Below are 16,718 nucleotides of genomic sequence, written 5' to 3'. Positions count from 1 at the left end.
TGTGTAAGTTGACGAAAGGAAAATGCAAAAAGCACTACCTTCTGTGTCCCGGGGGGCTATAACTTGATTGCATCCAACCTACTCTTCAGTAGCTGACCTAATTTCTTCTGTTGTTACAATTTTAGAAGGAAGTTTTTACAGGCTCCTTGTACACAATACGGATTAGTACTCCCAGATATATTGGACAAAAAAAGAGGATGAAAAATAGACTTTAGTTCCTGGTGCATTGTTGGATTCATTTAGTTGGGTGTGTCTGGTAGAGGAACAGAGGAGCCCAATTTTGTTCACCTTGCATTTCTGTGTTCTGAGGCTAAAATAAAGCTTGTGTTGCACACATACGGTGGCTAATGAATTAGCTCCAGTCATCAGCTTAACTGCTAAGAAATTTTACACTGGGTCAAAATGAACGCATCGGTACACTTACAACCTAGCAGCTCAGATCCACGTTCAAAACAATCACCTTAAACATGTCATTAAAAGGCTAAAATACACCCACTGGCAAGGCCTGCATCCCAGTAACGTGGCCCCATGAGTCCTAGGCTGAGTCAAGGGGATCCTGCTAAGAGCGGTGGTGAAGGGGACGGGATTTGTTTTATATAATTTTTGCCGTAACTTGCTATAGGCCGTGGATGTTTGCTCAGTTGCACCTAGTCAAACTGGTTTACATTGTCTCCAGCCTCATCATCTGTAAGTAATTCTCTCTCTTTCTCATCTCTCCAACCCCACCCTCCACCGTGCTGATGCTCACAGTTGTGCTAGAGTTGGTATTAGAACGTGTCCAAGTTCTGGGGCTTGGGGGCTGAGAGGCTGGGGGGCTTGGGGGGTGCTGGAATGGCAGTTGGGGGGTGTCTGGGCTGCAGTGGCCTTGCCTGGAATTCAGGTTTAACTGCTTGAAATCACTTGCTTTTGGTAATATGTTCATTTAAGCAGTTAATACGTAAGACTGAGTGTAGTGCGGCGCTTCCGACCCTTCCCAGCCCTTTCCTGTGCAGTTCAAGTAGCTACACTTTTGTTACAGCACGTGGCTGGTGAGGAATAGTGACGAGTTTTTTGAATGGCACAAGCTGAAACCTTTCCCCTTGCTCACAAGGGGAGAAAGGATGACTTGCAGCAATTTTTAATCCAGGAACGCAAACTCCGGGGAGATGAAGTCTCTTGAATAGCTGTGACAGCAGCCCTAATGTAAAGTAAAGCATTCTGGGACTAAATAAATGGCACACCGGAGAAAGAAGGGGATCTGGAAGGAGCCTGCAGAAACTGTGGATGAGTAACCTGGGTTATTGTGCAAATGAAATTGTTTTGCTTTGAGATCTACTCCTGTGGAGAGAGACTGAGTCGCTTTGTCTTGGCCTATGTCATGGGGAGGGGGAGGCTAGGATTTATTTTTAATGACTAAAATAGCTATACAGCTGCCAGGGAGTGCCTCGATTCCCTGGCACACAGGGACTCACAGCTATCCAGGAGAGTTACAGGGAACTTTTGCTTTTAGCCTTCTCTGTGCCACCGGCCACTGTCCTCCAGCCGAGCTCTCCAGGCAGCACTGCACACACCCTCCAGGCTTTTTAGCTTCTCCGCTGATGTTTGCTGAGATTGCTTTTCCCCCAGGGTCCAGCCTGGGAACTGGCTGACAACGGAGCGCCCCCCTCCCCCCCCAGCTGCTTTCCGCCCCAGTCTGTGCTGGGGCTTCCAACCCCACAGCTGGGGCCTCCCAGAGCCCCCCAGTATGGTATGGGGGAACTTCTCTGCATTGCCTGGAGCCCCCTTCTCCAGGGAGCACAGCTTGCTTCTCCCTGCAGGCATGGCAATGCTATCAGTCCCCACTGAGGTGGTGTTTGATTTCCCTGTTTTATCTTTGAGCGCCAAGTAGAGCATTTCATATCTATAAATATGTGTATATTACATATCCTGTTACAGTGATATAACATACAATGGGAATAGGCCAGTGTTAAGTCCCAGCTTATCAGCCTCCCTTAACAGGGAATTCATGGTGTTTTAATTATGTTGATGTAGTTACAGCAACACATAGTTCTCCATGTAAAAACAGGATGAGAAAAATCCCTTAAGGAAGAGAAATTTTGCTGGCCAGTTTTAGAAAAACCTTCACATGCACAACTTTTCTTTCAGGTGTCCGGCTATTCTCCATACATAGGAGAAGCTCTTGTTTATAATGGGCTGATTAATCATTTGACAAGTAAGTTTACTCATAAAGCCACCGATTTACCGTGAGACTTGCTTTGAGAAATCAGGCGGGCTGGTGGGGGCTGGTGGGGTCCATCTGGCAGAGAAGGGGAAAAGCATCTTCAGCCATGGGCTCACAAGGTGGTGAGGAAGGCCCACTCCTACCAGTTTGACACCAGTGCCAGCAATAGATGCCCAGAGCCTGGAGGTGGGTTGCAGGTCAGCAGGAAAGCACCTGAAGAACAAAGGAACACATGAACATAAAGCAATTCCAGCCACTCCAGCCAGTAAGTCGGCTGGGGGGAGGGGGGCAACTTAAATGCCTCTACACAAACACAGGTAGCATGAGGAACAAACTAGAGGAGTTGGAGACCTGTGCACGTGTGCAGGGCTGTGATCTTACTGGCATCGCAGAGGTGTGGTGGGATGGCCCCTGTGACTGGAGCGTTGGAATGGAAGGGTACGGGCTCTTGAGGAATGTCACCCTCTGGGTCAGCACCCAGCTGGAGTGCACGGGGCTCTGCCTGGGGATGGGTGAGGAGCCAGCTGAGAGCTTATGGGTCAGAATTTATATTGGATGTAAGGAAGAAATTCCTTACTGTGAGGGCGGTGAGGCGCTGGCACAGGCTGCCCAGAGCAGCTGTGGGTGCCCCATCCCTGGCAGGGCTCAGGGCCAGGCTGGATGGGGCTGGGAGCAACCTGGGCTGGTGCAGGTGTCCCTGCCCATGGCAGGGTGATGGGAACTAGGAGCTCTTTAAGGTCCCTTCCAACCCAAACCATTCTGTGATTCTATGATCCAGCTCCATGCATGGCTAAACTGAGTAATTACATAATTCCATTTCTTTAATTCAAGCCTTCTCTGCTGCACCCCTTTCTTTGTGTAGGTTTGTTTTATTCTGTCCTGTCTGTCATGTCCATATTTCAAACTACACTTCGCTAGCACAAAGCGCAGTGCCCAAGGTGGTGGTTGATCACAGACATGTTCTGTATCGTTACATTCTACAGCTCACTTGTTCTGCTTCAAATTCAGAGGTGATACTGATTTAAAAATCTGAAGGAGAGAAAACTCATCTTGAAGTGTATCCAAACTTGTATTCAGCCTTACTCATTGCTTTGAGTATTAGGCAGAAGTGTCAGCAGAGTTTTTATGGGACTGGTTATCCCACACAAATATGAGTATTCATATGGCTTATGGTAGAGGTGTCAGAGCTACATTTACAGAGGACCAGGCTCAAGGGCTCCAAACTTGCAAAATTAGTTTGTTTAGATTGGCATTGACAGAGCTACATACAACAGCACTGTTCAGAGGGTGAAGCCCTAAATTAGAGAGCACTAGGCAGGAGTTCAAACGGACTATGGAATTGTTGGACTGGGCAAAAAAAGCTGTCAGCCTGGTAAGTATCTCATTCATTTTCTTCCTTTCTCAGTGCAGTGCAACCACAATTTCTGTCCCTTATATTGTACTTAAAAATATTTTAATATTTGTTTCAGTGCACTCCAGGCAGTTAATAGATTCTTTCCTGTATTTGTGATTGCTTGATCTGTTTATTTGTTCATTGTGCTTTTTAATCTCTCAGTGGGGAAAAAAACCACTGACCACTAAAAACATTTTTTTCAGTTTTATCAAATTGTTTTTTAATCACTGATGGGCATTTTTTCTTTCTTTTAGGTGGCTAAATTAGGAGTTAACTCCAGTTTCCTAGCTAGTTTCTTCAAGTTTACCTGAAAGGGGCAGGGTGCAGGGGAAGATCACTTGCCCAGGTTTTCTGACTTGTATTATAGATATTCAGGCAGAATGAAAAGAAGTGTGAAACAAGGAGCATCAACAAATTTCATAAGGATTAATGTTTGCATCGATGATAAAGCAGAAGAAGAAACGCATGGCATGATAAGTAAAAGTAATCAGAAGAGGGTGTGACTGTGAAGGAGAAAGAAAATTAAAAGTGGAATGATGGTAAAAGAGGGAGTCAGGGGAGAGTTTTAAACAGGTGAGAAAATGGGCAGCGATCATTGTGTTGTCTTTTGGTTGGTAATAGTGGGGAAGGGGCAATTATAGATATCTCCCATGTGGGTACAGGGGAGAGGAAAAGGGAGGGAATGTACAAGAGTGCTGTGACTTTGAGAGGAAATGTTGCAAACCAGCTGCCTTGGGGTAGGACTGGCTTTGAGTAGTCCAAGCAACAGAGCGGGACAAAAGAAAGGCCAACACTTATAAACAGAGTAGAAGGATTGGAGTGACACTTCAGGGGGCTCCTCAGAAGTTCAGCAAGCAGCCACGTAAAAATAAATTGGCAAAGACACATCCCCAAGAAGACATAGTGGCTAAAACATAGGACTGGATGGATGAAGAGACCAAGATAAATGCACGTGTCGCTGATGCAGAATGTTGCCAACATGACTGGGTACACATGCCCAGGGAGAGGCAGAGGAGAGAAAGCCTGCTGAGATTTCCATGGCGAATGGGAATGGAAAAGGAAGCCTCAGCTGTCAAAAGGGAGAAGTGAGGATGGAGTTGTGAAAGCCAAGGAGAGAAAGTGTTGAGAGGAAAGATAAAGTTGGCAGGGAGATGACAAAAGTAAAAGACAGGCATTAGTGAAGATATAAATAAAGACAACATCATTTAAGGAAGCAGAAGTCACGAGAGCAGTGGTGCAATGAGAGTAGACAGCAGAATGTCAGAAATGTGAGACAGAGTAGGAAAGAGGCTTGGAAGTACTTGCTGTACATGAGTTATGGTATTAGTCTTGGGGAGAGATGAGCCAAGGAAATGAGGAAATGCTGAGAATATTGAGAATAACAGTGTGCACGGTACAGGAAAGTTAGTGGAGGGTCTGAAGGGCAGAGGGAACGAGAGAGAGAAGTGTTAACAGCATGTGAAAGAGGTGGTGTGAGCCTTAATATCTTTAGGAATTGGTCTATGCAGTCTTGTGCTGTGAAAAGGAAAAGTCATAGGAGAAAGCTTGCCAGCGTGGGTAGGGAAGATGTTTTCGGAGACTTCTTTCCACTGTCTGAAACCTGATGGATATAAATACGTCCTTTAGTGTCAAAGCTAGTTTTCGTGCAAACAGGCAAGATGGAAGGGAAGAATCGACTGCAAGGAGAGGGAGTTAAGGGAAAGGAGGGAAAGATTCTGGTAGAGGAATATGGAGCTGTCTAATTAGCCTAATTGGCAACATCTATCGTTTCCTACAGCATCACCAGTTCTCAGTATCCACCGTAGTGAAAGTCTGTGTAATGAAAAGTGGGATTCAGGTCACTTGACAGACAGGCAGATGTACCTGCTGACTTCTAAGCTCATGCCTGCGTCTCTTTTGTCAAAGATGAGAAGCAGGGGAAAAAAACCCTGTTTTCAAAGTCAGGGTCAGCAGAGACAAGCTTATCATTTGCATTTTGCTTTATTAATATGGGCTAGCTCAGCAGGCAAAGTCTAGCATACTGATAAATGATTTCATAATGGGAAAAATAGGGTCAGTGACTGCAAGTCATTTTCCCCCCTAAAGTAAATGAGGTAGTGTTGGGGGAGGCTTGGAGGGGGTTGTATTTAATTTCAGTTGGGAAATACAGATGTAGCCTGGACTAAAAGGGCTCTGAATATATAACCAAGGAAATATTACAATAAAAAAGAGGTGAGGCTAACCCCACGGTTATCAGACGGTCCTGCTCCACAGTGGTGATGGTTAGCTCCTGCTGTATGGGGTCCGTGTGCTGTCGCACCGTGTTTAATCTGAGCAGCTCACAGAGCTGGCTCTGTCCCTAGTTTCTTGCACAGAAGCCCTCTGTTACCCCTCTGTGCAAATGAGACCTTTTACAGCTTGGCTCCTGTAATCTCCTAAAATATAATTGCTTCTCCCTTTACCCTGCGCTCCCTGATAGCTCAAGCACAGGCTTTGTCCCTCCCTTCTTATAACAGTTACTGAGTACAGAGCATCCCTTCGTGGATGTGTGCTTGTGGATGCGATTTGGCACGCGTTTGAGCAGTGCTAGCATTGATTGAGCCCTACTGAGGCAGCTCAAGGAACATACAGATCTGTGCAAATTAATTAGTATCTATGTGTTTCTCCTTGCCTGAGTTTTCTGAGCTTCCTTTGGGCTGGGGGGGTCAGAGACTTTGAAGCCTTTCGCTCTCCTCCACGTCATAGGAAAATTTAGTTGGATCTCGCACCTAAACCGATGTGCTGTGAAAGCAGGATTGTCTTTTCTGTTCCTTTGCTCAAGTGTTCAGTGCCTCCGAGTTCATCCCCGGCTTGTCAGGTCCACGGTAGGATTAGGCAGCTCATCTCACCTGATCCAATAATCACTCGTTGCCAGAAGGGATGATCCCACTCCACCTCCTCCCTAGCCATGCACCCCAGCATCTTCCCTTCCTACGGCACTGGAGCTTATCTTGCCTCACAGCAGGGATTTCAAGGGAAAAAAAACCCTAACTCAGCCAAAGAAGGTGAGCGGTATTTTTCCTGGATTAGCTAGGTGAGCCATCCCACCACAGGATCACAGCCTGGGGAGGGCAGGACACTGCCCCACTTGGTGTCAGAGAGCCGTTAGAGGGGCTTGGCTGCATCCCCATGCCATTCCTCACAGCACTGAAGAAGCCGTGCTCAATCCTGGTCCATATTCTGCATCTGAGAGTATTCTTCCATTCCTCACTCCTGGACATCAGGCAGACTCGGTGGGACTGATTCAGCCTCCAGCTCTCTGACTTTCCAAAGATGCTCCCACTTGGAATGGGAGCAGTTGAGTTTTAGTAACTCTCTGCTTTCTCATCTCTGGAAGGCATGTGCCTGATAGTTCAGCTCCGCATCTACCAAGGCATTTGGTAACTCAGCAATTTCTCATCTTATATCAGAATATAAAAATCACACAGAGGCACGGTCCCCAAATTGTCACAGTTAGGTGTGACAAAGCACCTACACATTGACCCAGAGCACGTGTTACTTTTTTCCTGATTATATTGGCTCTGCTGCCAGAACCACAGGACAGGGATAAGCAGATACTGAATTGAGATGAATTTGTGCCTATTTTGTATTGAGACTGACATACATTTCAGTTTCCAGCACTATTATTAATATGCAGATATGTAAGCTATGCCATCTTTTGTGTTCCAGTTTATTGGTGTAAATGAATTGCATTATTTTAATCCTTTGAACAGAGGTCCCTCAGAAAACTTCTGGCACTCTACTCCAGCCTGCAGTGACATTACATTGATGTATTTTCTGTGTGTGTCTGTGTGTCTGTCTTCTCTTCCTTCATGCTTTATCTGTTGGCACAGAGCTATACCCAACTTCCAGCAATATGTTCCTAGGGCTAAGCAGCCAACCTACTGCCTTTTAATTGTTATTTTTTAATTCTGTGGATCCTGGCTCTGTAATCTCAGACAAGAAAAGTTAAAAGCAGGGCAACATTGCACGCTTTAGTCTTTGAGGTATATTTATATCCTGCATGGAACGTAATCATTTTACTTAGATCCAACATATACCTAAGATAGAAAACCTGATAGAATATTTGAGAAATGAGAACAACTATGTTGTCTTCAGATCTGGTAATTAAAAACTAATTTGTCAAGCTAAAGGCATTCTATTATGGTGGCTTACATCATAGTGCTATCATACCTGTAACATACAGCAACTACTTCTGTAATCCTTTGATTTGTTTTTGTCTAAACTTTAAATAGTACAATAAACCCTTCTGGCTAAATAGATACACATATAGAAACCTCATGTTGTTACATAGGTTTCTAAACATAGCACTGTATGTTCATTTTGAAGGTAAAATAGGGAACTATTATTTAATTACCACTTTTTAGCTCTGTTTGTTTACTTAGAGATACTCCTGTCTCTAAAGAAAGTAGCCTGCTCCTCTTCAGGCAGTTTATGCCATCACAGCGTTCCACAGGAAACCTTGGGCTGCGGGGCCTTTGCAGCGTGGCAAAGTGGATGTATTTCAGACCGAGACCGAAATTTGTTCAGTGACTAATTGTACATGGCTAAATGTATGGGGGTTTATTTCACAGGACAACAGGAATGTTTAAATAGCAGCCTGCAGAGGAACTGGGGCACTCCTCACTGCCTGCGGCCACCTCAGCAGGTGCTATGCTGATGTGGTCAAGAGGAAAAAAAAAAAAAAAAAAAAAAAAAAAGTGTGACTTAAAGCGACTTATACTCTCTGACTTGCAGGAGGGCCCGCGCTCACTGCAGCAGTGCGGACAGCTTTGAATGAATCACAGGATTCCAAGAATTAGCAACAAACCTCGTCACGTGGGCAAGTCACAGCACAGGAGCTGCCCAAACAATGCGGTGACTGAGGCTGATGTGATCCCTGGATGCAGGATACCTTCCACAGGAGGAAAGAGGTGACGTTACAGTAACATTAAGGGAATAGTGTGTCTTGTTCTGGTGCCCACACTTGAGAAAAATGATATTGACAATTTAGGCTTCACGAAGGAGCAATAAGAGTTACATGAGATCTAAGCAAAGCTGATTTATGGTGAGAGACTTAGGATCAGTCTCTGTAGTTTATTGAAAAGAAGACCAAGAGGGAACCCGATGATGAACGGTAGGCTGTGCAGGTTCTTAACTGCAAGGGGCTCCATCATCCTGCAGACAAGGACATAGCCACATCCCATGGCAGGAGGTGAAATCTAGAAATAAGGTGGATAGTGTAGTTCAGGGTAAAGATCAATTAGCTTCATCACAATATTGTGCTTGGACCATATTCTGGCTTAACAGCCACAGGAGTCCTTTTAATTGCTATGGCAAAGGTGTCATGAAATGTGTGCATGAATAATTGAGATGATATGCTATGTAAATAAGGCCAAATGCAACTACCAGAGCTGGGGAGAACTCAAAAGGACTGACTGGGACATCTGCATTTGAATAGCTCGTAAGGGCGGGTTGTGCAAATCAAGGACTCTCGCTGCTGCGGGCAACGCCAGGAGACGCTGGTTATGGCCTTCCCAAAAGCTTGATTGTCCTGTGTCCTTCCTGTGCCATCTCTGCCATGTTAGCCTGTAGAACAATACGTCGTTCATCTTCAGCTTTCTCCTCGGAGATCGTAGGTGTATTCAGGGAAAAATCCTCCAGTGCTTCTCTCCCATTAAAATCAATGAGTTTTCAGGCTGCCTGAAGATAAACACGGAGTTCAGTCTGCGAATGCAGCCAAGCAGCTACTGCTGGTGTCTGGGTGAAGCGCCGGCAGGGATCTTTCTTTCATTTCTTTGACTTCACACCCGTTTATTTCACATTGTCTATTTAGAGGCTAAGTACTTTAAAGTGCAAACTGGCATTTCTATGGATGTAGTGTTCAGCACAGCTGAAGCCTGTCTTGATTGGGAGTTCTAGATGCAACTTGCAGATAATAGAAATTTATAATAAGGCTTGAATTAATGCTTAGTTTCCCATGCTGTATAGTTTGACATCAGTGCTGCTTTATCACTGCAAGCATTTACAAAAGCTACAGTCTCTTCTGAGAGGACTCATCAAATGCTGTTGTAGAAGGATTTTGTGCTTTGTCTTATAGCAAGTATTTCCAGAACTGGACTATTTCTTTTCTGTGATCATCACAAATTAAGAGCACGTGCATTTGATGTACTCAAAGAAAAGCAAAAGAAATCAACATTTGTTGAACAGAAATTAATCTGAATCTAGCTAAGAACTGAAATAAAAAAAAATAAACATACTTTTAGCATACACAGGCAGTCACTGGGTCCTTGAGTAACTGCCTGCCCTCAGCTCTCTGTACATAGCTCTAGTTGCTACCAGATCCTGGTTGAAATTCAAATCAGTTTCAGCATTGCTGCTGTCTCTTCTAATTGACTCTGTCGATACACTCAGCTAGTGGGAGGGACAGAGGAGCAAAGCAGGCAGAAAGGCCCAAATGATTTCTAACACATGCTAAGCTATTCAGCAAAATGTTATGGACACGGGGGCCAGACACTGCACAAACATCGGGATTCCCCATGCCCTGCCCCAGAGCACTCTGTCAGAAAACCAAGAGCAATTTTTTAAAATTTTATTTTTATTTCTAATGTTAGAAGCATTTAGGCCTAGACGGCGGTTGAAAACCACAGCTCAGTTGGCGATGAGCACTGTGCAGCAGCGGAAGCGCATGGAAAAATTCTGGCTGACTCATCCATAATTCATCTGGCGTCCTGGGGAACGTGCGCACTGGAGCGGGATCCCTGGCACTCGGGCAAGGCAGAGGGCTGCTGCCCCAGCAAGAGGTTGGCAGCAACCCGCTCTCTTCCACCCAGGTAACCTCGTGGCCCCCAGGCTTGCTGCGGGGCTGTCCCACTGCCTCTGAGAGGGACTGGTCCCCCAGCTGCAGCTCAGGGCGGGGGAGCGTGGCCCTGGGAGACTTAAGGACTTGCACTTCATGATGCCGCTGCTGTGGGGAAGAGGCAGCGAGGGAGCTGGCCCCATACCCTGGGATAACACACGCAACAATTTGAGGAATCCATCCCAGCCCACTCAATATTTACATCTTCATACCTGCGTGCGTGTGACACTAACTCTGCTTCGAGTGACTCTGCTCTTGGTGTACAACCTCCTGCTGGGCCGTGTTTCCAAGGGCTCCCAGCGAAGGGCTGGCCAGGTGTTACTAAACCTTAATGATCTCTTCACGCAGAGCCCAAAAGGTGGGTGGCTGCAACCCAGGGCAAAGCAGTTTTTAAGCCTGACCTTCAGCTCAGACGTAGCTAAGCAACATATTCCACATCGAGGGATTTCAGGTTACTTTAAAGGTATGACTGGCCTGAAGAGACAAGTAGAAGGTCTTGTGGGCTGTTTGAAAGAAAACCAGAAGGTACAGGATGAATATCAGAGACTGTCTGTGATTTGCAGTTGTGTGCAGTATCCTAAACTCAGAGGAGTTTGCAAGAGAATCTTACGGAAAAGAACGGAAGTGAGGAAAAAATTACACAGACAAATGAAAGTAAATGTTAATTACTTTATCTCCCTCCGTGCATTTCTCCTACTGCCCAGGGCTAAAGGAGCTGACTCCTTCAGGACTGACTGCTTCAACTGATTTTCTGAAGGGATGAATGAAGCGCAGAGCACTCAAAATACCAGAGCTGCAAAATAAGCTTGCGGGAAATCCGTCTGTCAACCGTTACTCCTGGGACTGTGTGGTCAGCCACACAGCCTAGGCAGCGTGAAGAGCCGAAGAGCACGTATACACGGTAGCACCCAAACACAAGGGCCTAGGGCTGTCCAGCTGGACTGAGGGTACCCCCAGACACCTGTAATCAAGAAGCCTGTACGTCCTAATGCTTGCCACAGCCGTTAACTTCCACCTGAACACTCTGTTGGGGAGAGTATGGAGTAACTTGACAAAACAAGATTCAGCACTCATCAGCTAGCGCACACAAGTCAAAACCATCAGTTACATTCAGAGTCTGTGTATGTATATCTATTTTACTGCCAGAAGCTGTGTTTCGGGAAATTATTCTTTTAGGGCTGTAGTCATTGTCGCTAACAAAAAAGACATGGCACAGACACAATCATCTAGAAAATGTAGCATGTTTTAATAAAAAAAATTGCCTTTCCAAAGCAAAGTTTCTTTACTATGTGATGTTTGATCTCACATATACTTCCATAGTTATTTTCTTGTCTTAAATCTAATTACTTCCTAGTATTCCAGTTTGTTATATGTATTTTCATCTCATGTTCTGCAACTGTTCCCAAGTGTATGCTCCATTGCACAATTCTCTGTATTATTTATTTGAGGCAGCTTCTGGGATAAAGAATTAGTCCTGGGATTTATCTGCGGTTTTGACACTGGCCATCTGGGTGATTTCTGGCTTGGCCACTGCACCTCTTCACCACTGTGTTCCCAGCAGTAAGAGTGGGGCAATAACCCTTTTTGAAAGCACACGGAGATCTGCAGATGAAGTGCTACATAGTTTATAGTCCCTATTTACAGCAACAACTTCACTGATGAGTTAAGTACTGAATTTTCCTTTTTTTTTTTTTTACAGATGAAAACCTGAAGACCAGAACCTGTCAAAGTTCTTATTAACCTGTAACAGTACTGGAAAAACCAGATGATCACTGAATGCTTCTTTTCCTCAGCCTCTTGAAAACAGGCACAACAGTAAGAGAGACAAGCTTTTAAATTTGATGTTTGTGACCTATTTGGAACATGTACAATCAGTGGAAACCTTTCTCGTTGCTTCTGATTTTTGTCTTCTTAAGGTGGCCTCTGGGGAAACAAATGCAACTTTCCTTACACCTGTGACTACATGCACCCTCAGCTCAGCCAGGCCAGGGTGCTGCTTAAATTGCAGAAGCCCCAGGATGTGGTAGGGAAGAACTGCCTGAATCTGAGAGGAAAGCCTTGCTGTGATGCTTGCTTTTTGGTCCTGCCAGAGAGTTCCCTGAACTTGCCACAGAAGGTCTGTCAAGTTAGGAAAGTTTCCTGTAGTCTCCACCTCTTCCAAAAATACTCAAAAGCCAGATTAATCTGTCTTGCAGTGACTTTCATGTCATCAGATAGAGGAGACTCTAAAGAGATGCAAGTGCAACAGCCAGGTAATTGTGCTAGAAGTTAGTTTTAAAAGATGTTTCCTGTACCACTCTTATGCATGACCTTCTCTTTTAAAAAGTAAATTCAAATTAGTATTAAATGCATTTTCTTAAATAGCATCAACTATGGGAAAGGTTCTTTCAACTCCATAACCTGTATAATCATGATACTTATCTCTGAAGTTCATATTTGGGGTTCAACTATATATCAAAAAAATCCCCCCTAAAAGGGGGGTGGGGGGTGGGGATTTGTCAGATTAAACTGTCTTGCCTTTTTTTTTATTACCTCATGTTTATTTCCTCAGTTACTCTTTGCATTGTTGAAACACTGTGTGCCCCTTAGCAGCAAACATCTCCAGTCCTGTTCCAGATACAGGGGCCTGGCTTTGATACTTAATATGCTGTGCGCCAATCTGATTTTTGATTTACCAGTGAGAATCCAAGGGAGTTCAAAATCCTACTAGCACAAGTGGGATTGGAGGACCAGAACTAGGACTTTTGTTTTGGAGCTGCTAGTCAAGAGATTTTTGCAGTATTAGAGTCAATGCTTTGTCCATCATCTGAACCCTAGTAAACAAAAAGCAGTGTTTGGTATTTTCATGTTTAAGAGTGTCATCTTGCAATGCCAAATTCAAGAATTTTTCATGCGTCTGTTGATTTTGTAACTAAAGCACTATTGGTCAAATTGTTTTCCTTACTCCTTCGTAATTGTGGGAGGAAAACATTAAGTGGATCGGAATTGTGCACCACAACAATGAATATAGCTCTCATTTAAGGCACAGGATATGAAATAGAGGAATCAAACTGGAGCCAGCTGAGGACAGCTCTTCTACCAGGCACTCAAGTTCCCCTAGGAGGATTTTATCCAACCCTTGAAACCTAATTGGGGTATTTCTTCCAGTAGAGCTACACCTGTACTGTAGGCAGGATGCAGACATTTTACCACAGTCAAGCCATATGCAGCTTGGTTACACTTTGCTGCATTCTTGGCAGCACTGAAAGAGCATAAATTAGTGAAATTTTTTTTTTCATGTATGTGTTTGTAAAAGGCACAGTACTGGATATTTGACATCTCTGAGGAGCCAAAATACATATACAGTGGTAATGACCTTCAGGATGTGGAAGAAAATGTTCTATCACTTAATTATAAGTTAATAAATAGAATAACAATTCAGGCCTTGTTAATTTGACAATGTCTTTAAATTCAATAGAGTAGATACCTGGCCCCTTCCTGCCATGCTTTTTAAGTTCTGCGCTAAGCTTTGGAGGCTAGGTATTATACCTGTACAGTATGTCCTTTCTTCTCAGTTAAAAATTGAAGTAAAAGGTCATCTTGAACAGGCTCAGAAACTGTACAGGGTTGTGATAAAATAAGAGGCTAACTCTAGTTGTGTATGGCCCCTCCTCCTCTTCCTACCTTCCCCTGCTTTTAGGACCTATATTAAAAGGAAGGAGAGTTGTCTTTCAGGCAGCATTGATGTCCACCTCCAGTGCACCTCCTGAAAAGGTGTCGCTGGATGTGTCATTGTTAGCATTCATTTCGTCAGAAACACAAAGAACCCCTGCTTGCCAGAGCCAGAAAACACAGGCGCAAATAACCATCACTTGGTACTTCTTGCTGACCAATTTTTAACTACTGCTTTCACACACATTTGTTACTAGCCGTTCATTAATGAGCAATGATTAGTTCTTTGTTATGGGGCAGGGGTCCTAAACTTTTCCTGCACTGTTGCCCCAGCAGCATTTGCTGGTTTTGTCTTCCAGTTCACATCAATCCTGCCTGAGCTAATCCTGAGCTGTAAGCATATACCTGACCAAGGAACCTTTAAAAGATCTGTGTGGCTGCATTTATAGTCTCTGTGGTTAGACGTTGTTATAATACCTTCTTTTCCTGCATTTTTCACTGTACTTCAGTATTACTGTACATAAGATCGTGCCACTTTAATTATGGATCATGCTTCCACTTAAATTGATAGAGAATCCGTATTAAAAGTTTGAAAGAGAAGTTGCTGCCTTTTCTGCCATTAATAGTATTACTGGTTTATGTAACTATGTGATTCCATACAGTGATAACTTGTAACAAACAAATAAGCACCTCTGCCCACAAGGAACTTTTACTTCTGCATAAAGGAGATGAAAGGATACAGAGCAGGAAAGTTCAATGAAGAAATGAGACTGAGGTTTGGAGGGTAGAGAGAAAGTGCGGCAAAGTAGCAAGACTGCAAAAGGTCAGATCTTCTCCTGGACATGAGAGGCAGTCAACAGAATTAGGGCCAATATCAATGTCTCATACTATGTACAGCAATTCCTGCATTAGCAGTGGAAATTGAGATGTCTATAACTCAGGTGAAGTGGCTGTTTATCCTATGAAGTGTATTTCCTCTTGCCCAAGCTCTGTCTCACCTCTTCCTATGAGCCAGGTATGACATGTCACTGAGTCACATCTCACTTCAGCTGTACAACATCTTCAGCAGCTTTTGGTCCCACCTCTTCAGCCTGTTCTCCTTGATCAGACAAGGGAAGTGGGACAGCGAGCCAGCCCATACCCACTGCTGCTCTTCCTGCTGGGCCCCCCGTGTGCCAGGCTGGGCTCTGCACACAGCTTGGTCTTGGGCTGACCAGGCTGCTTGGAGGCACCTAACAGCTCATACGGGACCACAGGGACTTGTACTGAATTGCATCAAGTAAAGGAGTTCACGCTGCAGGCAGAGGCTTTAGAGAGCAAAAGCATGCTTTGAACAATGTGCTGTCTTTAGAAGCCAAATATGTACTGAAAGAAATCACTAAAAGCAAACAAAACCCCCACAAATCATACTATGTAAGATGGCACAGATTTAAATTTCCTATACAGTGAGTTTAAAGTAAATATCTCATGCCTGTAAAAATACTGGAAGATATTATAAAGGTTTCAAAGTCAAGCACCCATGGTAATAAGAAACACATTAATTTGGATTAAGCTTTGCAGCTTTAATTCTTTCCCTTTGAGTGCACTTGCATCCTGGCAGTCTTCGTTTGTTTGATCACAAGTAACTTTTTCCTGAATGCAGAATGCTTGATGAAGCAGGAACTGGTTCATCTGTTTTTGTCAAATGTGCTAGAATGGGAGCAATGTCCTCCAGGTACCTGTCTTTCTCCATTAACTGCTGACAGAACCGAGGTGAGAACTTAGGTGAGATAGCTAACGCGCTGGTCAGTGAAGTAATTCCTGCTTCTAGTACAGAACGCTCTTACTGGGTGTACTAGATTTGTTCCCAGTAAAGCTCACCACCAGCTGATCCACAGCCAGTGCAAGCCTTCCTCAGAGAGAAAGTGCCGTGCTTAACGGCTTCTGGTATGCTTCTGCTGCGTGGCACTCATGGCTGAGAGCGTGTGGCCCAGGAACCTTCTGTCAATCAGAACTGAAACACGTCTCTCTATGCACCAGTTCATACCTTTCTGCAGTCGGGCAACCACTTTTGAAAATGCATTTTCAGGTTCTTCAGAGTCTCAAATGAACTTTATTTTAGCATGTACTTACATCTAAAAATCCAGGCTGGTTGGTGCAGCAAACATGAAAACTGTAGCTTAATTAAACTAAGGATAGAGTTTTCATGTGATTTGTATTGCTCTCACTAATGAACTAGTTCTCCAACACAGCTTCATGCTATTGTTACTGTTAGAGAAAATGACCTTCTCTACAACATACAGCCTCCTCCAGACGGCACTTTTGTAAGGGTTAGGTTGGAGCTGGGGATAAATGCTACCTGCCATACGAATTCAACATGGCACTTCAGCAAACCTGCGAGTTGCCAGAACTATGCTGTCAGCAAGTCCGGCAGCTAACTGCAAGACACTATATAAAAGGAGGCGTTCACATTCACAGAGTTTAGGCAAAGTTGCCTGGCACGTCAACAACATAACATATTGTCCAAAAGAAATAAGGAGTCTCTGAGATGACGACGTAATATTCACTGGAAGAAATAAGGAGTCTCTAACAAGATGATGTAACATATTCACTAGAAGAAATAAGGAGTCTCTAACAAG

The 16,718-nt window shown here is 44.3% G+C and overlaps 1 protein-coding gene across 1 annotated transcript in view; it reads left to right on the top strand.

Moving 5' to 3' along the window:
- MCUR1 (mitochondrial calcium uniporter regulator 1) overlaps window positions 1-14,724 on the top strand; it is a 44,397-nt gene extending 29,673 nt beyond the window's left edge. Inside the window, exon 9 of the mRNA XM_040585990.1 lies at window positions 12,149-14,724. Coding sequence (XP_040441924.1) covers window positions 12,149-12,189 — 41 coding nt within the window. The 3' untranslated portion in view covers window positions 12,190-14,724. The remainder of the gene's footprint in view (window positions 1-12,148) is intronic.
- The last annotated feature ends 1,994 nt before the right edge of the window (window positions 14,725-16,718 follow it).

The sequence above is a fragment of the Falco naumanni genome, chromosome 3, assembly GCF_017639655.2.
Source record: "Falco naumanni isolate bFalNau1 chromosome 3, bFalNau1.pat, whole genome shotgun sequence".
In the NCBI taxonomy this organism is placed as follows: domain Eukaryota; kingdom Metazoa; phylum Chordata; class Aves; order Falconiformes; family Falconidae; genus Falco; species Falco naumanni.
Note: the sequence above shows the minus strand (reverse complement) of the source record. Positions and strands in the feature narration are given on the sequence as shown.